Source organism: Macaca nemestrina, chromosome 18 (assembly GCF_043159975.1).
Source record: "Macaca nemestrina isolate mMacNem1 chromosome 18, mMacNem.hap1, whole genome shotgun sequence".
In the NCBI taxonomy this organism is placed as follows: domain Eukaryota; kingdom Metazoa; phylum Chordata; class Mammalia; order Primates; family Cercopithecidae; genus Macaca; species Macaca nemestrina.
Genome location: NC_092142.1, coordinates 2591316 through 2611474, shown reverse-complemented (window position 1 = coordinate 2611474; position 20159 = coordinate 2591316). Strand labels below are relative to the sequence as shown.

The 20159-nt window shown below is 64.4% G+C and overlaps 1 protein-coding gene across 3 annotated transcripts; it reads left to right on the top strand.

Moving 5' to 3' along the window:
- Positions 1-401: 401 nt before the first annotated feature.
- Positions 402-20002, top strand: LOC105485811 (CASK interacting protein 1). 3 transcript variants are annotated; one of them, XM_071083924.1, is made up of 21 exons: positions 545-657; positions 6473-6611; positions 6744-6795; positions 6906-7003; positions 7409-7554; positions 7652-7747; positions 7828-7958; positions 9780-9888; positions 9967-10075; positions 10169-10263; positions 10418-10535; positions 11846-11947; positions 12055-12143; positions 12219-12303; positions 12386-12477; positions 13313-13423; positions 13507-13608; positions 15311-15449; positions 15588-17594; positions 17877-18291; positions 18536-18773. In XM_071083924.1, exons 5-21 carry the CDS (start codon positions 7411-7413, stop codon positions 18630-18632), a joined length of 4041 nt encoding a protein of 1346 aa, XP_070940025.1. In that variant the 5' UTR covers positions 545-657; positions 6473-6611; positions 6744-6795; positions 6906-7003; positions 7409-7410; the 3' UTR covers positions 18633-18773. The 3 variants fall into 3 exon arrangements, with proteins under 3 accessions (XP_011746612.2, XP_070940024.1, XP_070940025.1); XM_011748310.2 differs by lacking the exon at positions 6473-6611 and having other exon boundaries at positions 402-657; positions 18536-20002; XM_071083923.1 differs by lacking the exons at positions 6473-6611; positions 13313-13423; positions 13507-13608 and having other exon boundaries at positions 508-657.
- The last annotated feature ends 157 nt before the right edge of the window (positions 20003-20159 follow it).

Here is a 20159-nt window from a genome sequence, read left to right as displayed (position 1 = left end):
GTCCCCGCCCGCCCGCTGCCTCGGAACCCTCCCCCGCGGGTCCCGCAGCCTCTGGAAGCCTCTCTGGGCTCAGCCCCGCGCCGCCGCCGCGTCGGGGCTCCGAGTGCACCCCCGGCAGCTGCGTCCCCAGCCCGACTAGCCGCCCCAGGCCGCCCGCGTCTGCAAAGGCCTGGCCTGAGCGCGCGGCGCGCACGTGGGGAGGGGGCGTCCCGGGGCGGGCGCGGGGAGGGCGGAGCCACGGGCCCGGGCGCGCGGCCGGCGCGGGCTGACGGAGGTCGGCGGCCCGGGAGCGGACCCCGGCGTCCGGGAGGCGGCGCCAGGTGCCGCGCCCCCGCCCCGCGCCCGCCGCGCGCCCCCGCCCCCGGGCCGCCCCCCGCCCGTGACGCGCTCCCCGCCCCCTCCGCGCCGGGAGCCCGAGCCCAAGCCGGAGCCCGAGGAGGGCGAAGGGGCGGCGGGCGGCGAGGAGGCGGCGCGGGAGGCGGCCGGTGCCGCGGGGCCGCCGCCGCCTCTGAGCCGCGCCGAGCGCACGAGCGCAGCCGCGTCGCTGCGGCCCCGGCCGCGCCATGGGGAAGGAGCAGGAGCTGGTGCAGGCGGTGAAGGCGGAGGACGTAGGGACCGCGCAGAGGCTGCTGCAGAGGCCGCGGCCCGGGAAGGCCAGTGAGTGCCGGGGGCGCGGGGCGCGGGCGGGAGCCCCGGGGGCCCCTCCCCGGCGCAGAGCCCCCCACCCCTCCCGGCGCCGGGCGGGGAGGGGACGCTGTCGGGTCCCCGGGGGCGGGGCGGGGCCAGCAGCGCCTAGACCCTCGGTCCGTGCCCCCCACCCGCTGTCCCCAGCACTGGAGATGGGGCGGCCCGGAGAGCCGGCCGTCACCCTGAGCCCCCCAGCGGGCACCTGGCGGCACCCGCCTCCCGGGCCGCGGGCGTTCGCATCCCTCCCTCCCTACCTCCGTCCCCCTCCCTTCTCAGGCTGCGGGCTGACAGCTGGAGGTCTCTGCTGGGGCCTTCAAAGGGCGAGGCGGATGCCCCCCCCCACCACACGCACCGGGCAGACAGTGAGGGGGCCCCTGCGGGGAGGGGCGACCCGGGAGCTGACAGTCCCTGGCAGACCCCCTCCCCGCCCCACGTTTAATAACACGCTTTGCAGGGAAGGTGGGGGGCAGGATCACGCTGGGGGTGTGGCTGCCCTGGCATGGCCGGTGGGGGGCCATTTACTTATGGGAGAGCGGAGGCCCAAGGTCGCCCAGCCCAGGGCAGGCTGGACTCCAGGCAGGGCCGGCCTGGGGGCAAGGGCTTGGGGCCCTGCTCAGCCAAGCTCCAGCCGACCCAGGTCCCCAGCTTCCCTGCTGGGAAAGGAGGCCATGAGGGAGTGGGGGACCACCATTGGCTATCCCCAGCTTGCCCTGTGGGGGCCCCAGGAAAGGGCTGGGAGCTTGGAGCCCTGATCCCAGCACTGATCCTGGCTCAGCGCGTAGCCTCCCTGGGGGCCGCGGGAGATGGATGGATGGGCGTGTGGACCAGCCGCGTGTGCGGCTGCGCACGTATAGCCGTGTCAGTGTGTCAGGGCACCTGTGTAGGCACGGACAGGGCTCTGCAGGTCGGCATGTGGGGTCTGGGCGTCCTCCCTCCTCCCTCCACCCCCACAGACTGTAAGACAGGGAGTCCTCCTCCCCTTCCTCCAGAGGGATGCCAAGAACTGGCACTGGCTTCTGGGAGGTCGGTGGGGGGAACCTAGAGTCCCAGGAGGACCCCCCCACTCCTGCACTTTACCAGCGGCCCATGACTGGCCAGCTCCTGTCCACTGTGTGCAGTAAGAGAAAGGGGACACCGGTGCCTTTGCAGGCTGGCCCCCGAGCTGATTTCAGGTCCCTGGGCTCAGAAAGGGAGAGCTTGTGGGCAGAGGTAGCTTCAGCTGAGCCTGGAGATCAGGTGTAGGGATTGAGAGGGAAGGCAAGGTAAAGGCTTCCACCTAGTGGTCGCATGACCTTGGACACAGACAGCTTCAACTCGGTGGACCTCAGTCTCCTCGTCTGTAGGATGGGATGTCAGCCTCACAGCCGGGTCCTAAGATCAGTGAGCCTGGGCGCTTGGAGCCCAGGCATTCAGTAAGTGTTCAGTAAATGCCAGCAACGACCGCAGCCTTAGACGGCCCAGGTCCAGGGGCTGGGGAAGTTGGGGCTTCAGCTCTGGGGAGGTTCCTCCTCCCTTCTATTGTGGCCATTCTGGGGGCTTCCATCCTCACCTGGGTCTCTGCCTGTCTTGCCTGGCCTCTGGGGCAGGAGAGACACCTGCTCTGGCCCCGGCTCCTGCTCTCTGACTCACAGGGGCGGGTGTAATAAATCAGAGGAGAAATCCCTCCATGAATTAGCTCCGTCGTCATGGCAACGCTGGCCTGCTTTGGAGTAAGATGTATTTTGATTCAGTAAAGTACAGCTGAGTTTGGGCCACGAGGTGGGGGGTGTCCAGCAGTGTCCTCCAGGGCGCCCTGAGCCCAGGGCTATCCCCATGAGCTTTACTTCCATGGTCCCCTCTGGGCGCCCGGCCCCTTCCCTCCACCGCCTTCTCCAGAGTCACCCCAGGCTCAGCCAGCCCCCCACTCACCCCGCCCTGAAGGGAGCCTCCCGTGCCCGCATGCACACACTTAGCAGCTGTCCTTGAGCGGAAGAGGAGCCTGTTCTGGGGGAGATGCCGGGGCAGGGGCTGGCCTCCTGCTGGTCGGGAGGGACCCACTCTTCCCTCTGACCCAGACCCTATCCAGGGAGGCCCCCTGTCCGTGGAGGCAGGTCTGAGAATGCCCTGGAGGACGCCCCTGAGCACCGAGGGCCAGCGCCCCGCCCTCCTCTCACCTTCTAATAGCCCCCTAGTAGCTCCCTTCTAGCCCGGGGTATGAACCGGATCCCAGAGTTGGGGACATGCTCAGGATAGCAGTGAGAGGGCTGGTCAGGGGTAAGAGCTTTACTGTCATAGAGTCACAGGGCTTAGGGACCTCATGGAGAGGGAGGGGGGCTCCTGGGCTTTCATTCTGGCCATGGTCCCCTCCAGCTATGCTCGCTCCTGCTTCATCCAGAGAACCCATTTCCAGGTGAAACAGCCCCCAGCCCCAGGCCCTTCTCAGTTCTGGGACCTTCCTGGGTAACCACTGTCTCCCACAGGAATTGGGGTTAGCATGTCCCAAGACCTCAAGCTCCCTCCATCCAATTTCAGCCATTTTCCCCCTTGAGGAGACCATGGGTGGGGAGAGGGATGAGATGGCTTTACTAAGACACTCCTTCTCACATGGGGGTGGTCCCCTTCCTGAGGGAGACATCCTCCCCCACTAGCAGCTGTCACCTTCTGGGCTTTGACCTCCAGCCCCCCGAGATTTCAGCCCCTGCAGGTGTGGCTGGGTGAGAAGGTGGTTTCCACTCTGGCTGCCTTAGCTGGGGGAGGGATGATAGGGCCTGGCTTGGGCAATCCTGGGGACATGCTGAGGGCTGGCTACCCTGGAGCTGGGAAGAGCGGGGCTCAGTGTTCTGGGGGGAGAACCTCCTGAGTGTGGCCCTGGCAGGGATGCACGGGACAGTGACACCTGCGCTCCCTTCAGCTAATGGTAAGGGATGGTGGCAGGCCCTACGACATAATTCCCAGGTACCCATGCAAAATGTAAACGCAGGGCCCCTTGCTCAAAAATAAGAATTTCAGGCCAGGCACGGTGGCTCTGCCTGTAATCCCAGCACTTTGGGAGGCTGAGGCAGGCGGATCACCTGAGGTCAGGAGTTGGAGACCAGCCTGACCAACATGGAGAAACCCCGTCTCTACTAAAAATACAAAAGTAGCTGGGCGTGGTGGTTCATGCCTGTAATCCCAGCTACTCAGGAGGCTAAGACAGGAGAATTGCTTGAACCCAGGAGGTGGAGGTTGTGGTGAGCCGAGATCGCACCATTGCACTCCAGCCTGGGCAACAAGAATGAAACTTTGTTTCCAGACAGAAAAAAAAAAAAAAGAATTTCAATATGGTGACAGGAGAGCATCCGCAGGCATGGGGTCCTTCTGAGCCAAGCACAGGCCACACGCCCATGAAGTCCCCTCGGCAGCCAGGCAGGGTGTGGGGGATGAAGAGATCGGTCCAGTCTGCTGCTGACTGAGCACCTCATCTGCGCGGGGCACTGTTTTAGCCACTGGGGATTCTTTCGTGAGCAGAACAGATGAGGGCCCTTGTCCCCTTGGTGCTGGTAGTTGAATGATGGAGATAGGTAGGAGCAAGAGCAGAAGGAGGTGGACGTGGCAGGTGGTGATGAGGGCTGCAGAGCCAAGCACAGCAGCTGCGGGGCGGGCCGGGTCACCACTTCAGATGGGGAGGGCATGCTGAGTGAGCAGCCTGTGTGGGTAAGGACCTGAAAAACGTGAGAGAGGCTGTGGGGTTAACTAGGGAAGAGGAACCCACACATGCACACAGGACATGTGGAAAGGCCCTGGGCAGGGCAGACTATATGCTAGAGGAACGTCTGGAGGCCTGTGTAGCTACAGCAGTAATGGTGGAAGTAATGAGAACTGAGAGCAAAACAGGAGCCCCACGCACGGACGCTGTCCAATCTCAGCCTCCCCTCCCAGCACGGCCACTGCCCAGCGTCGGCCTCCCCTCCCAGCACGGCCGCTGCCCGGTGTCGGCCTCCCCTCCCAGCACGGCCGCTGCCCCGTGTCGGCCTCCCCTCCCAGCATGGCCGCTGTCCGGTGTCGGCCTCCCCTCCCAGTGAGACCAGTGCTGCCAGGGGGTCTTCAGGAGAGGAGTGGCTGGATCTGACTCATGTTCTCTCTCTTTTTTTTTTTTTTTTTTTTGAGACAGGGTCTTGCTCTGTCACCCAGGAGGTTGGAATGCAGTGGTGCGATCCCGGCTCAGTGTAGCTTCAACCTCCTGGGCTCAGTCGATCCTCCCGCCTCAGCCTCCCTAGTAGCAGGGACCACAGGCACACGCCTCCATGCCTGGCTAATTTTTTTTTATTTTTTGTAGAGATGGGGTCTTGCTATGATGGCCAGGCTGGTCTTGAACTCCTGGCCACAAGTGATCCTCCTACCTCAGCCTCCCAAAGTGCTGGGGTTACAGGCATGAGCCATGGCACAGAGCCTGACTCATGTTTTCCCAGGGACTCCCAACTAGGGTGGGTGTGGAGGTTGGACCAAGGGATGTGGGAGGACCTTAGCAACACTAGTGAGGAGGGGATGGCACTAATCCTGCCAGAGATACCGGCCTGGACCAGGTCGGTGACAGTGGCCGCAGGGAGAAGGGCTAGGGTTCCAAGTGTGCTCTGGGGATGTCTGAGAGGCAGAGCTGACAGGCAAGCTATAGGTGTACAGGAAAGGCCCCAGGGCTGGCTCCAAGGTTTTGGCCTGGGCCATGGTCAGGAAGGGTGGCATTGCCACTAACCAAAAGGGACACTGGCACCAGCAGTGTCTGAGCAGTGGGGGAGGGGCCAGTGAAGCTGGAGACGCCTTTGCTTGCCAGGAGAAACCCCTGGCTGGAGAAAAGTGGGGGTGGGATTCCTGTACAGCTAATATTAGTAATCGCCACACACCAAGTCCTGACTTGTGCCAGGCCCTGCACGCTTTATGTCTGGAAATGCTCTCACACCTCTGGGAGGCCATTAGCACCCGCGGCTCCAGCTCAGGGAGGGCGCTGGCAGCCAAGGCCACAGGCTGGTGAGTGGCAGAGTAGAGATTCGAATTCACAGCTGTCTGGCTCCCTTGGCCAGTCTCGTGGGTCATCAGGGGACCTGCACCCTGCGTCCAGTGGCTGGGACCGAGGCCGGGGCAGCGGGGGCTGCTGTGGGCCACTGTATAAGCCCTGCAGCCAGCCCTGTGCCTCGACTCCCTCAACTCCCCTGCCCTCAGCTCCCGCCCCCACCCCGTCCTGGGCCTGGACAAAGGGGCTTCTGTCCTGCCAGCTCCCCTCTCAGAGTGACTGACCCACAAATGGGTTATGTAACCACGGCCCAGATAGGCGGGGGTTTGGCCCAAGTCTGCTTGGACTAGCGCCCACTGGGAGGGCATCGGTGGGCTTCCCTCCTCTGGCAGCCAGCTGGGGGAGGCCAGGATGCGGGGGGCCCCAGGAGGACACTGGTGCCCTGAAGGCAGGGCATGGGCCCCTCTGGCCTCAGGTGCTCTGAGTCGCTGGGGAGGAGGCGGCCGTTCGCGTGAGGTCGCTCAGAGGTGCCAGCCCACTCGCCTGCCTCCCACTTCTGCTCATCCACACTGGCTGTGGCCCAGGGCTGGCAGTGGGGGTGCTGCACGGTGGAGACGCAGATCCTCCCCCAGAGATACCCCCATTTCCGGGTGTTCCAGCCTCCCTGGCCACCCCCGGCCCCATCTGGATCCTTCTGAGAGACAGATTGGGCCGGCTCTCTCCCTCCCACATTGGCAGGTGCCCAGCCAGTGTCCTAAGGGAGGGGTGTGCATGCACATGTGTGTGCTGGTGTGGGTGCACAGCCTTGCCTCCTATCCCCAGGTGGGGACAAGGACCCCAGGCCGGAGTCCTCAGTACTGTGAACCCCCACATCTCGGCAATGGGACACCAAGTCCTGAGCAGCTGGCACCTGGGGCGGGGTGCGGGGCAGAGCTGAACGCATGAGTGCACGAGTGGACGAGTGAGTGTCTGCAGATTGAGAGCCCAGCAGTTTTGTGCCTGCCGGGGAGATGGCTGGCACCCTCTCCCTGCCCTCAGGCCACCTGGAGGGGCTGGCACAGCCTCCCCTCACCAAGTCTCCTTCCATCCCCAGAGCTCCTAGGCTCCACCAAGAAGATCAATGTCAACTTCCAGGACCCAGATGGGTGAGTTCTGAGCCAGGCGGTTCCCGCCTGGAAGGGAGGACGGCTCCTAGGGAGGGCAGGGTGCCCGGGGCGCCGGGGCCTCTGCTCCATGTGTCCTCTGCTCATGCTAGCTTCTCGGCTCTGCACCACGCGGCCCTGAACGGCAACACGGAATTGATCAGCCTGCTGCTGGAGGCCCAGGCCGCCGTGGACATCAAGGACAACAAAGGCAAGACTGGCCCAGGGGCCTCCAGTGGGGACTGGGGTGGGGGAAGTGAGGGGGGGCTCCCCAGGGCCTGCATGGGTCCTTGGCTGAGGTCTCAGCCCAGGGTCTTAGTCTGATTTCAGGCAGGTCCTCCTGGGATCAGGGTCCTGGAGGCCAAGGATGGGCTTGGAGTCAGGGGTCAGCTCCCAGCAACCCCCAAACCCACAGGGTTAGCCTCGGGGGTCAAGGGTCAGCTCCCAGCATTCCCCCCACCTCCCAGAGTTGGGCTTGGGGTCAGGGGTCGGCTCCTAGCACCCTCCCACCCCCTAAGGTTGGCCTTGGGGTCAGGGGTCAGGTCCCAGCAGCCCCCATCCTCCAGAGTTGGGTTTGGGGTCAAAGGTCAGCTTTCAGCATCCCCCCGCCCCCCAGGCATGCGGCCGCTGCACTATGCGGCCTGGCAGGGCCGGAAGGAGCCCATGAAGCTGGTGCTGAAGGCGGGCTCGGCCGTGAACATCCCGTCTGATGAGGGCCACATCCCCCTGCACCTGGCAGCCCAGCATGGTCACTATGATGTGGTGAGGCCCGAGTAGGGGCGGGGGCAGGGGCGGGGCAGTCCGGGCAGGGCAGCGCAGCCTGAGGATGTGCGGGCCTGACTGCGCCCTTGGTCCCCAGTCTGAGATGCTGCTACAGCACCAGTCTAACCCGTGCATGGTGGACAACTCGGGGAAGACGCCCCTGGACCTGGCCTGCGAGTTCGGCCGCGTTGGGGTGAGTCTCCCGTGGAGCTCCGTGGGGTGGGGCTGGGGAGCCCCACATCAGGGCCCCCCTACCCTGACCCCTCCTTCAAGGTGGTCCAGCTGCTCCTCAGCAGCAACATGTGTGCGGCGCTGCTGGAGCCCCGCCCGGGAGATGCCACCGACCCCAACGGCACCAGCCCTTTGCACCTCGCAGCCAAGAATGGCCACATCGACATCATCAGGTAGAGCCGGTGGCAGGGAGGGCCTCAGCCTTAGGGTCCCCAGGGTTCAGCAGCAGCCTGGGGCTCAGGGCACCAGCTTCTGGCTTGGGGATGGGGCAAGAGCAGGCAGGGTCCCAGGTCCCTGGTCAGGCCTCTGGCATGGCCTCCAGGGCCCATGTACAGTATGAGCTGGAGCAGCTGGGAAAGGGGCTTCTGTGACTTCTCTGTCCCGGCCCCGTTGCTCCTGGGTGCGCTCGAGGAGGTGCTGAACTTCCCTGAGCCTCACTTTCCCATCCAAAAGTGGGGCTCAAAGCAGCGCCTACGCTAGCATCAGATAAGATAACAGCTGGGAAGTCTTAGCACAGGGAGGGCCCTTCAGCAGCGCTCACTGTGGGCTGGGCGCGGCGGCTGACACCTGTGATCCCAGCACTTTGGGAGGCCAAGGAGGGAGGATGGCTTGAGGTTGGGAGTTCACAAAAAAAAAAAAAAAAAAATTAGCCGGATGTGTTGGCACACACCTGTAGACCCAGCTACTGGGAAGCTGAGGCAGGAGAATCACTTGAGCCCATGAGGCTGAGGCTGCAGTGAGTGGTGACTGTGCCATTGCACTCCAGCCTGGGTGACAGAGCAAGACCCTGTCTCAAAAAATGCAGTGCATTGCACTGCAGCCTGGGTGTGGTGATGCACACCTGTAGTCCCGGCTGCTTGAGAGGCTGAGGTGGGAGGATTGCCTGAGCCTGGGAGGTCGAGGCTACAGTGAGCCAGGATGGTGCCATTGCATTCCAGCCTGGGTGACAGAGAGAGACCCCATCTCTACTTTTTTTTTTAAAAGTGGCATATCCTGGCTAACATGGTGAAACCCCGTCTCTACTAAAAATACAAAAAAAAACTAGCCGGGCGTGGTGGCGGGCGCCTGTAGTCTCAGCTACTTGGGAGGCTGAGGCGGGAGAATGGCGTGAACCCGGGAGGCGGAGCTTGCAGTGAGCCGAGATCGCGCCACTGCACTCCAGCCTGGGAGACACAGCGAGACTCCGTCTCAAAATAAAATAAAATAAAATAAAAGTGGCTGAGTGCGGTGGTTCAAAATGCTGCAATCCCAGCATTTTGGGAGGCTGACACAGGAGCCCAGGAGTTTGAGACCAGCCTGGGCAACACAGCAAGACTTGGTTTTTACAAAAAATAAAGGCAAAAACAAATAAACAAAAAAGCTGGAAATGAGCATGCATGTCTGTAATCCCAGCTACTCTGGAGGCTGAGGCAGGAGGATTGCTTGAGGCCAGGAGTTTGAGGCTGCAGTAAGCCATGACTGCACCACTGTACTCTAGCCTGGGTGACAGAGTGAGACCCTGTCTTAGAAAAAGCAGACCGGACTCAGTGGCTCACGCCTGTAATCCCAGCACTTTGGGAGGCCGAGGCGGGTGAATCACCTGAGGTCAGAAGTTTGTGTCCAACTTGGCCAAAATGGTGGAAAACCCATCTCTACTAAAAATACAAAATTAGCTGGGCGTGGTGGCAGGTGCCTGTAATCCCAGCTACTCCAGAGGCTGAGGCAGGAGAATCGCTTGAACCCAGGAGGTGGAGGTTGCAGTGAACCGAGATCGCACCATGGCATTCCAGCCTGGTCAACAAGGGTGAAACTCCATCTCAAAAAAAAAAAAAAAAAAACAGTACAAGGAAAAGCGCTCAGCACTCAGTGAATGTCAGAGACACGGGGCAGGGCTAGACGGTCCTCAGCCCCCAACCAGACTGCTGGGGTACCTGGAAATGGAGGCCTGGCTTGGGGGTGCTGGGGCCGGCCTCCTGCTGGAAGGCCCCGCCTTGTCCACCTTGCCTTCCCACCAGGCTCCTCCTCCAAGCCGGCATCGACATTAACCGCCAGACCAAGTCCGGCACGGCCCTGCATGAGGCTGCGCTCTGCGGGAAGACAGAGGTGGTGCGGCTGCTGCTGGATGTGAGTGTGGGGGCCAGGGGTGCTGGGCCCAGTGGGCTGTAGGGGCTCCTGACAGGGCCTCACCTCTCACATGTGCAGAGCGGGATCAATGCCCACGTGAGGAACACCTACAGCCAGACAGCCCTGGACATCGTGCACCAGTTCACCACGTCCCAAGCCAGCAGGGAGATCAAGCAGCTGTTGCGAGGTGGGCCCAGGCAGGGCAGAGGGGCAGTGGCTGGGGCTGGGGCTGGGCCAGATCAGCCCGCAGGACTTGGGGGGCCCCCTCCTGTATCCCCAGAGGCCTCGGCGGCCCTGCAGGTCCGGGCGACCAAGGATTATTGCAACAATTACGACCTGACCAGCCTCAATGTGAAGGCGGGGGACATCATCACAGTAAGCATGGCCTCAGGGGCTGTCTCGGCAGGGAGGGGGCAGCATCTGGGCGTGTGCACCCCAGAACACCGCCGTCCTGCCGCAACTGGGGGGCACTGGGCAGGAGACTGCGAAATGGGGCATCTCCCTGAGCGCCCCCCACCTTACTGGCCAGGTCCTCGAGCAGCATCCGGATGGCCGGTGGAAGGGCTGTATCCATGACAACCGGACGGGTAATGACCGGGTGGGTTACTTCCCGTCCTCCTTGGGCGAGGCCATCGTCAAGCGAGCAGGCAAGTTCCACCCCACCCTGGGGCGCAGGCAGGAGCCGCGCACCTTGGGCTTGGGGGCTGGAAGCAGCGAGCATGCTAAGCGTGTGGGGGCCCAGCAGGGCTGGTTTTCTGGGTGCCAGCGTGGGGTTGAGTGGGGAGCATCAGGGTGCCCCAGCAGCCGTCTCCTCATCCGTTCCCAACCTGTTCCTTTGTGCATTCCACCAAGCACTGTGTGCCACCACGTCTGGTTCTGAACTGGCCACCAGGACAGATGGGGACCCAACTCCCAAGGAGCTCACCCTGGGGCAGGAGGGGGCAGGGGACAGTGAAGTAAACATGAAAGGACATGTACTTACCAGTGACCCGGAGCACAGGGAGGGCCTGCTTGAGATGAGGCAGTCAGAGGAGGCCAGAGAATGCCTTGAGAGGCTGGTGGGTTCCAGGTGGCAGGAGCTGTGCATTAAAGGGGGGCGGGGCCAGGCGTGGTGGCTCAGGCTTGTCATCCCAGCACTTTGGGAGGCCAAGGCGAGAGGACTGTTTGAGCCCGGGAGTTCGAGATCAGCCTGGACAAAATAGTGAGATTCCATCTCTACAAAACATAAATTAGCCAAGCATGGTGGTGTGCGCCTATGGCCCCAGCGACTTGGGAGGCTGAGGTGGGAGGGTTGCTTGAGCCTGGGAAGTGGAGGCTACAGTGAGCCAAGATTGCACCAGCCTGAGGGACAGCGCGAGACTCTGTCTCAAAATAATAATGATAACAACAAAGGCACTCAAGTGTCTGCTCTTGGTGAAGAAAAAAGGGAAAAAACAAAGGCGCTGAGGCAGGCAAGAGCTGGGCACATCTGAGGAACAGGAGGCTGAGGAGAGGGACTAGGCCAGGGACCCAGGCTGTGAAGCCCCACGTGGTGGCTCTGAGGGACCAGGGGCCCGTTTACTCCTGATGGAGGACATGGAGATGCACAAGCAGGGCCAGCGCCCGGTCACGGCCATCTAGCTCCTGAGTGGGAGCCTTGGCTCCAGCTTGTGGGGTTCTTCTTGCCTTCCCCCCACTCCCCAGTACAGAGACGTTCAGGCGACCCAGCAGTCTCTGGCCCCCTGCCCCCAGGACCCCAGGGCCACCAGCAGGATGCCTAGGCTTGGCTGCCTCTGCCTCTCTCCTGCTCTAAACGTCTGGCGGGGGAGGGATCTTCCTCGGGGCTCTCAGCTCCCTGGAGACAACAGCAGGCAGAAAGGACCCCCCTGCTGTGGCTGCCCGGCCTCTGCCCCGCCTCCCCTGTGTCAGCACCCGCCCTCGCTGGCCCAGGTCTCAGGAGGCTGTGCTCGACCTACAGGTTCCCGAGCAGGCACTGAGCCAAGCCTGCCGCAGGGAAGCAGCTCATCGGGACCTTCTGCACCCCTAGAGGAGATCTGGGTGCTGAGGAAGCCTTTTGCAGGTAAGCCGGGTCCCTGAAGGGCAGAGGTGGCAGGACTTCCACAAGGCACCACTGTGGGGCCAGGCAGGGGCCAGCACTGGCCTCATCTTGCTCTCTCACGCTGGCAGGTGGGGACCGAAGCGGCAGCATTAGCGGCGTGGCTGGCAGCCGGGGCAGCGGGGGCCACACCCTACACGCAGGCTCTGAGGGTATCAAGGTAGGTGGGGTGGTGGTCGGGGCTAGGTTGGCCAGGGCTGGGAGCAGGCGACAAGCCGGTGTTTCTGGGTTGCAGCTCCTGGCAACGGTGCTTTCCCAGAAGTCTGTCTCCGAGTCCAGCCCAGGGGACAGCCCCGCCAAGCCTCCAGAAGGCTCTGCAGGTAAGAGCAAGGATGCTGCCGCACAGCCCGACAGAGGAAAGCAGCCCAACAGCTCTTGTCCCCCACCCACTCTCGTCCTCAGGTGCGGCCCGGTCCCAGCCTCCAGTGGCCCATGCAGGGCAGATCTATGGGGAGCAGCCGCCCAAGAAGCTGGAGCCAGCATCGGAGGGCAAGGTACAGGGCTTGGGGGTGCTCCCAGTGTGGGCTCCGGGGAGAGGCTGTAAGGCCGATGGGCTGACGGGTGCCTACACAGCCTGCCTGGCCTGGCTGCGGTGGGATCGGGGCATTGCCAGGCCAGATCCTCTCCTCTGTCTGTCAGTCTGTGTGTGTTGTGTGTGTCCGCCTGCGTGTATGGGTGTCGTCGTTGTACAGGCTGTGCGTGTGGGCCAACCTGTGCCTCCATGTGTGCATGTGTGTGTGCAGGGTGTGTGTGTGATGGTGTGACTGTGAGCTGGACACACGTGTCTGTGTACAGGTGGAAGGGGCTGGGTATGAGACGGTGCAGTGCGTGCATGGGCGCGGCGTGTGGTGTGTGAGTGCACCTGCGTGCTGGGGAGGCGTAAGCTGCTGGCTGAGTCCTGCACAGTGGAGTAGGCAAGGTGCCCCTGCCTGTGGGCACAGAGCCTACCTTCTGGTCCAGACTGAGGCCCCTTTCCTGGAGCCCCCTCCCAAGGGGCCACACCACCTGCCTCCCCAGGATGGCGCGGGGCGTCCCTGGTGCAAGAGCAGGGGACAGTCAGGGAGGCATGTGGCGGACAGCAGCAGCCCCCCCGCCCCCCCAGTGGAGATCCCAGAAGGCAGAAGGGTGGAGGATGCTCCAGGAGGCGCCTCAGGGACTGTGGACTGAGGATCATTCACGGGCCAGGCTCACCGGGGCCTGCTGCAGATGGAGCAGCGGACAGCGGACACAGCAGCTGCGCGGCTGGCCGGCCAAGCGGAGAAGGAGGCGCTGTGGTGGCAGGGCACAGCCAGGCAGGCGAGCCTGCAGTGGGTGCCTTGTGTCTTCCAGAGCGCCGAGGCCGTGAGCCAATGGCTCACCGCGTTCCAGCTGCAGCTCTACGCCCCCAACTTCATCAGCGCTGGCTACGACCTGCCCACCATCAGCCGCATGACCCCCGAGGTGAGCTTTCCACATGCCACCGGTGCCAGCTGCGTCCCACAGACGGGCCCAGCCCCCAGGTGACAAGCCTCCCCTCTGCCTAGGACCTCACGGCCATTGGTGTCACCAAGCCGGGCCACCGGAAGAAGATCGCGGCAGAGATCAGCGGCCTAAGCATCCCCGACTGGCTGCCTGAGCACAAACCCGTAAGGCCACCTGCACCCCAGGGGCTGGGCCCAGGACGGGCAGACAGACAGAGAGCCTGCCTCCCTGGCCACAGCCCCCACCCACCCTCAGGGTCTTGAGGGAGAGGAGAGTGAAGGATGTCCTGCTAGCAGGGAGCCTCCCAGTCAGCCCCTGTTCTGTCACTGGGGCAGAGGCGAGGTGATGCTGTCCAGGGGCCATCGGAGCTGAGGGAGCCTGAAGCCAGGAGAGACCCTCCCCACGTCCATGCTCTCACCAGGACTCCCTGCACATGCAAGCTGCCCCACAGAGACCCCCAGCCACCAGGCCTCCAAGCACTGCCACTCACATGCAGACTGCAGGGGCTATGCTCACACGCACCCAGGCACGTGCCAGCCCCTGCACAGCAGGCGTGCATGGAATACCCTGCAGGCGCCCACCAACTTCGTGCGTGCACATGCGCTCTACCGCACGTGTGGCCCTCACCAATAGCTGACACCCCATTTTCGGCGATACTTGCACATGCCATGGCCAGTGGTCATTAACAGGGAGGTGCGGATGGGTGTGGCGGTCAAGCCTGTAATCCCAGCACTTTGGGAGGCCAAGGAGGGTAGATCATGAGGTCAAGAGATTGCGACCATCCTGGCTAACACGATGAAACCCTTTCTCTACTAAAAATACCAAAATTTGGCCATGCGTGGTGGCGGGCGCCTGTAGTCCCAGCTACTTGGGAGGCTGAGGCAGGAGAATGGCGTAAACCCGGGAGGTGGAGCTTGCAGTGAGCCAAGATCGTGCCACTGCACTCCAGCCTGGGTGACAGAGCAAGACTCCGTCTCAAAAAACAAAACAAAAAGGGAGGTGCCTGTGCAGTGGGATGGTTCTGGGCCTGAAGAAGGTGGGCCCAGGCCTAGCCCAACCCAAGTGGACTCTTTGGGTCTCACACTGAGTTCTGGGCTCCCAGTGGGAGAGGCGATTGGTGGCTGTCAAGAGCCACCTGGCGTGTGGGTCTGCACTCACCCTGCCTTGCCCCACTCAATTGGTGGCTCTGGGGTCCTCCTGGGGGTCAGGTCCGGGTCCCACAGGCCTTGCCGCCCACCTGGGGGTGGCTGAGTATGCCAAGAGCAGGTGCATGAGTGAATTCCAGCTGGGAGTGTGGACGCCTGGATGCCGCTCGGGGAGTGATCGGGTGTTTCTCGGTGCAGACCGATGTGGGTGTTGGCACGTGTGTGTGTTGTGGCTGTGTGGCATGTGTGTGGCCCTGTGTCTGGTGTGGGTGAGAGGTCAGAGTGTGACACGGGATGGGGTGCTGGTGCCTGTGCTTGGCTGGGAGCGCAGCGTGCAAGTCCTATGCGTGTTCCTATACCAGGTGTGGCCCCGTGTGTCTGTGTCCACGACTCTGGGGTGTGTTTGTGTCTCCCCATGGTGCTGTACTTGTGGCTGCCTGGCCGGGTGGGAAAGTGCCTTCTTCTGCGCCCCCCGACAAGGGCGTCCTATGGACGTAGTCAGCCGTGTGCGTTCTCATGTGCTCGATGTGTGGCATGCGGTGTCTGCTGCCTGAGCCGAGGCTCTGCCTACATTTCTGGTGCCAACACTTTGGCCTATCCGTTTGTCCTTCTGTCTGTCTGTGCCCTGCTGGCCCCGTGCCCCCTCCTCCTCCAGCTCCAGGTAGATGGGCAGGGTGCGGGCAGCCAGCCCAGGTGGCCCCTCTGTGTCTCTGCTCTGTAGGCTAACCTGGCCGTGTGGCTGTCCATGATCGGCCTGGCCCAGTACTACAAGGTGTTGGTGGACAATGGCTATGAGAACATCGATTTCATCACTGATATCACCTGGGAGGACCTGCAGGAGATCGGCATCACCAAGCTGGGTGAGGCCCCAGCCCCAGCCCCAGCTTCCAGCCCCTGCCCTCAGCTCCCAGCCCCAGCCCCCAGCCCAGCCCTGCCCTAGCCCAGCCCCTGCCCTCCACTTCCTGGTCCACCTGACCTGCCCCCTGCGCCCCACTCAGGACACCAGAAGAAGCTGATGCTGGCTGTGAGGAAGCTGGCAGAGCTGCAGAAGGCTGAATATGCCAAGTATGAGGGGGGCCCCCTGCGCCGGAAGGCGCCCCAGTCACTTGAAGTGATGGCCATTGAGTCTCCACCCCCGCCTGAGCCCACACCGGCCGACTGCCAGTCCCCTAAAATGACCACCTTCCAGGACAGCGAGCTCAGTGATGAGCTGCAGGCTGCCATGACTGGCCCAGCTGAGGTGGGGACCACAGCTGAGAAGCCCTCCAGCCATCTGCCACCCACCCCGAGGGCCACCACACGGCAGGAGTCCAGCCTGAGTGGTCGGGCACGGCACATGAGCAGCTCACAGGAGCTGCTGGGCGACGGGCCCCCTGGGCCCAGCAGCCCCATGTCTCGAAGCCAGGAGTACCTGCTGGATGAAGGCCCGGCTCCCGGCACCCCGCCCAAGGAGGCCAGGCCAGGCCGCCACGGTCACAGCGTCAAGAGGGCCAGCGTGCCCCCTGTGCCTGGCAAGCCACGGCAGGTCCTCCCACCAGGCACCAGCCACTTCACGCCCCCGCAGACTCCCACCAAAACCCGACCAGGCTCTCCCCAGGCCCTTGGGGGACCTCATGGTCCAGCCCCAGCTACAGCCAAGGTGAAGCCTACCCCGCAGCTGCTGCCGCCAACAGAGCGCCCCATGTCACCCCGCTCCCTGCCTCAGTCACCCACGCACCGCGGCTTTGCCTATGTGCTGCCCCAGCCTGTGGAGGGCGAGGTGGGGCCAGCTGCCCCGGGGCCTGCGCCCCCACCCGTGCCGACTGCTGTGCCCACACTGTGCCTGCCCCCCGAGGCTGACGCAGAGCCGGGGCGGCCCAAGAAGCGAGCCCACAGCCTGAATCGCTACGCAGCGTCTGACAGCGAGCCGGAGCGGGACGAGCTGCTGGTGCCTACTGCTGCGGGCCCCTATGCCACGGTCCAGCGGCGCGTGGGCCGCAGCCACTCGGTGAGGGCGCCTGCAGGTGCCGACAAGAACGTCAACCGCAGCCAGTCCTTCGCTGTGCGGCCCCGAAAGAAGGGGCCACCGCCGCCCCCGCCCAAGCGCTCCAGCTCGGCCCTGGCCAGTGCCAACCTGGCGGATGAGCCGGTGCCGGACGCTGAGCCTGAAGATGGCCTGCTGGGGGTCCGGGCACAGTGCCGGCGGGCCAGTGACCTGGCCGGCAGTGTGGACACGGGCAGTGCCGGCAGTGTGAAGAGCATTGCGGCCATGCTGGAGCTGTCCTCCATTGGGGGTGGGGGCCGGGCTGCCCGCAGGCCTCCCGAGGGCCACCCCACTCCCCGCCCTGCCAGCCCAGAGCCGGGTCGGGTGGCCACCGTGCTGGCCTCAGTGAAACACAAAGAGGCCATCGGGCCTGGCGGGGAGGTGGTGAACCGGCGCCGCACGCTCAGCGGGCCAGTCACTGGACTTCTGGCCACTGCCCGCCGGGCGCCTGGGGAGTCGGCAGACCCAGGGCTCTTTGTGGAGGATGGCACTGGCCGGCAGCGGCCTCGGGGTCCCTCCAAGGGCGAGGCAGGTGTTGAGGGCCCGCCCTTAGCCAGGGTGGAGGCCAGCGCCACACTCAAGAGGCGCATCCGGGCCAAGCAGAACCAGCAGGAGAACGTCAAGTTCATCCTGACCGAGTCTGACACGGTGAAGCGCCGGCCCAAGGCCAAGGAGCGGGAGGCCGGGCCTGAGCCACCACCACCACTGTCCGTGTACCAGAATGGCACTGGCACCGTGCGCCGCCGACCGGCCTCGGAGCAGGCTGGGCCTCCGGAGCTGCCCCCACCGCCCCCGCCTGCCGAACCCCCGCCCACCGACCTGGCGCACCTACCCCCACTACCCCCGCCCGAGGGCGAAGCCCGGAAGCCGGCCAAGCCGCCTGTCTCTCCCAAGCCAGTCCTGACGCAGCCCATGCCCAAGATCCAGGGCTCGCCCACACCCACCTCCAAGAAGGTGCCGCTGCCAGGCCCTGGCAGCCCAGGTAGGCGCATGGGGTCAGCCAGGGTGGGGTGAGGGGGCGGCAGGACTCTGCTCCACCTCTCTACTCGGTGGTCTGCGGGGTTTTCCTTTTCTTGGGTTTGATGGAAGCCCAGGTGGGGTGGGAACGTGTCCCCAGACCCTCTCATGCATCCAGGGCAAGGTGAGCAAGGTCCTTCCTGGTCCGCTGGGGAGGCAGCGGCGCGAGTAGGCCGCGGGAGGCCGGGGCAGGGGGCCCGGCGGCGGGGTTCGTGTCCGCTTGGTGCCAGCGTGGTCCTTCCCGCAGAGGTGAAGCGCGCCCACGGCACACCGCCGCCCGTGTCTCCCAAGCCGCCGCCGCCGCCCACGGCGCCCAAGCCCGCCAAGGTGGCCGCGGGGCTGCCTTCGGGCAGCGCTGGCCCTTCGCCCGCACCCTCGCCCGCGCGCCAGCCGCCCGCCGCCCTCGCCAAGCCGCCCGGTACGCCGCCCTCGCTGGGCACCAGCCCTGTCAAGCCCCCGTCCCCCGGCGCGCCCGCGCTGCACGTGCCAGCCAAGCCCCCGCGCGCCGCCGCCGCTGCCGCCGCCGCGCCCCCCGCCCCAACCGAAGGCGCCTCGCCCGGGGACAGCGCCCGGCAGAAGCTGGAGGAGACAAGCGCATGCTTGGCCGCGGCGCTCCAGGCGGTGGAGGAGAAAATCCGGCAGGAGGACGCGCAGGGCCCGCGGTAGGTGCGGGGCGTGGCCTGGCGGGCGGAGGGCGGGGCTCAGCCGGTGGGCGGGGCTTGGTAGAGATGGGCGTGGCGTGAGCGGGGCTCAGTAGGGACAGGCGCGGCGTCAGCGGGGCTCGGTCGAGGTCATCGTGCGGTAGGCGGAGCCCGACGGAGATGCGGGCTGTGGGCGTGTCCTGACCGAAGTGGGCGTGGCCAGGCCCACCCCGCCCGCTCACGCCCCGCGCCGCGCGCCCCGCAGCGACTCGGCGGCGGAAAAGAGCACGGGCAGCATCCTGGACGACATCGGCAGCATGTTCGACGACCTGGCCGACCAGCTGGACGCCATGCTGGAGTGAGCGCCGCCTCGCCGGGCCCGCCTGCGCCGCCCGGGCCCTCCCCGCACACTGACCTATACCTCAGGATGGGCGCGTCTGGGCGCGGCGCGAGCGGCCGGGCAGGGCCCCGCACAAGCACAACTCCGGCCCCTGGGGTCGGGCCGGGGCGCCCACCGGGGACCGCCTGGCCGGGGGCTCCAAGGGCTCTGGGCAGACCCCGCCCCCACGCGTCCTCCCCACCTGCTGCTCCTCGTGCAATACCTGCTGGGCCTCCTGCCTGTGCGGAAGGGGAGGGCGCCCCGGGACCAGGGATGGGGCAGCGCACAGGCCCGGGCCCAGCACAGAACTGCCCATCGGGACGCCCGGTCAGCCGCTCAGGCGCAGCACAAGGGACAGGGGACCAGGGTCAGGGCCCCCCTGCCCCACCGCACCCCCAGAATATAAGCTATCAAGAGTATTAATTTATTGGGAATGAGCTGAGGCGGATTTCCCCAGAGAAACAAAAAGGTATAACTTTAACAAATATATATTTAAAGAAAGAAATATTATTGATTCTATAGAAAACCATTTACCAACTGAAAGGACAAGAGTCTAGCTCCGGACAAAAGCTGTTAAGAGGACCAGGCCGTCTGCCTGCGGTCCTTCCTCCCTCCGGCCAGAGTGGAGGCCCCAGGCCGCTAGCACAGGTGGAAGGCTGGGGCCCCGGGGCGGGTGCTCAGGCGGGGGCTCCTCTGCGCTTCTCTCCTAAGTTCTCTGCGCCCCAAGAACTCGAGGTTGTGCCTTGCTCTTGGCGGCCATGTCCTCCTCCTGGCGTGGCTGTATCGGGGCGCGGGTGGGTGTGGTGAATGTGGGTGTGTCAGTGTGGCGGCCACGTGGAAGCAGGGCACGTAGCAGGCCAGGCCAGGGGCTTGCAGCTCCTCTGAGGGCGTGCCTGGCCTCCTCTGGGGCCTGCGCAGGCAGCCTGTCCACCCCGCCGGAGTTCCCACGGACGCTTCTGCTCATGGTCCAAGGCTGTGTCGTGTGGTCATTCTCACCCTCCCTTTTCCTCTCTCTGTCCCTGCTCCCTCCAAGAAGTACTGACTGGTCTCTATCGTGTTTGCTGATCCACAGTGTTGGGCACAACTTTGACGTTTCTTAAAAAAAAAAATTTTAAAAATGCCGAAAACCAGCGATTGTGGTGTGGGGCGGGCGGAGGCGGCTGGCGGAGGTGGCGTCCGTGCGTGCAGGGCCCCTTCCCGCTGTCTCACCCCGTGTTTCCCTGTAAGTGGACGTGCCCAGCTGTCCCCCCAGGCCTCTCCTCAGTGGGCGGCCCAGGCTGGGCTCCAGCAGGCAGGGAGGGGAGGTTTGGGCAAGGCGCTGCCGTTGGCTGTCAATAAACAGCAGGAAACAGAGGTGCCTGGCTCACTTTTTGGGGGCACATGTGTTGGGGGAGATGGGTCTGAAGGCCAGCAGCAGCTCGGGTGTGACAAGTTGCCTTCTAGCAGGGAGGCCCCAGAGTGGGCTGAAGTCCTGGGGTCCACCAGAGAAAACCGCCCCATGCCCCCCCAC

Coding starts and splice junctions, on each gene's coding strand:
- LOC105485811 (XM_011748310.2), top strand. CDS start 564: ATGGGGAAGGAGCAGGAGCTGGTGCAGGCGGTGAAGGCGGAGGACGTA. Junction 7,004..7,408: donor GGACATCAAGGACAACAAAG/GCAAGACTGGCC, acceptor CCCGCCCCCCAG/GCATGCGGCCGCTGCACTAT. Junction 10,536..11,845: donor GGCCATCGTCAAGCGAGCAG/GCAAGTTCCACC, acceptor CTCGACCTACAG/GTTCCCGAGCAGGCACTGAG.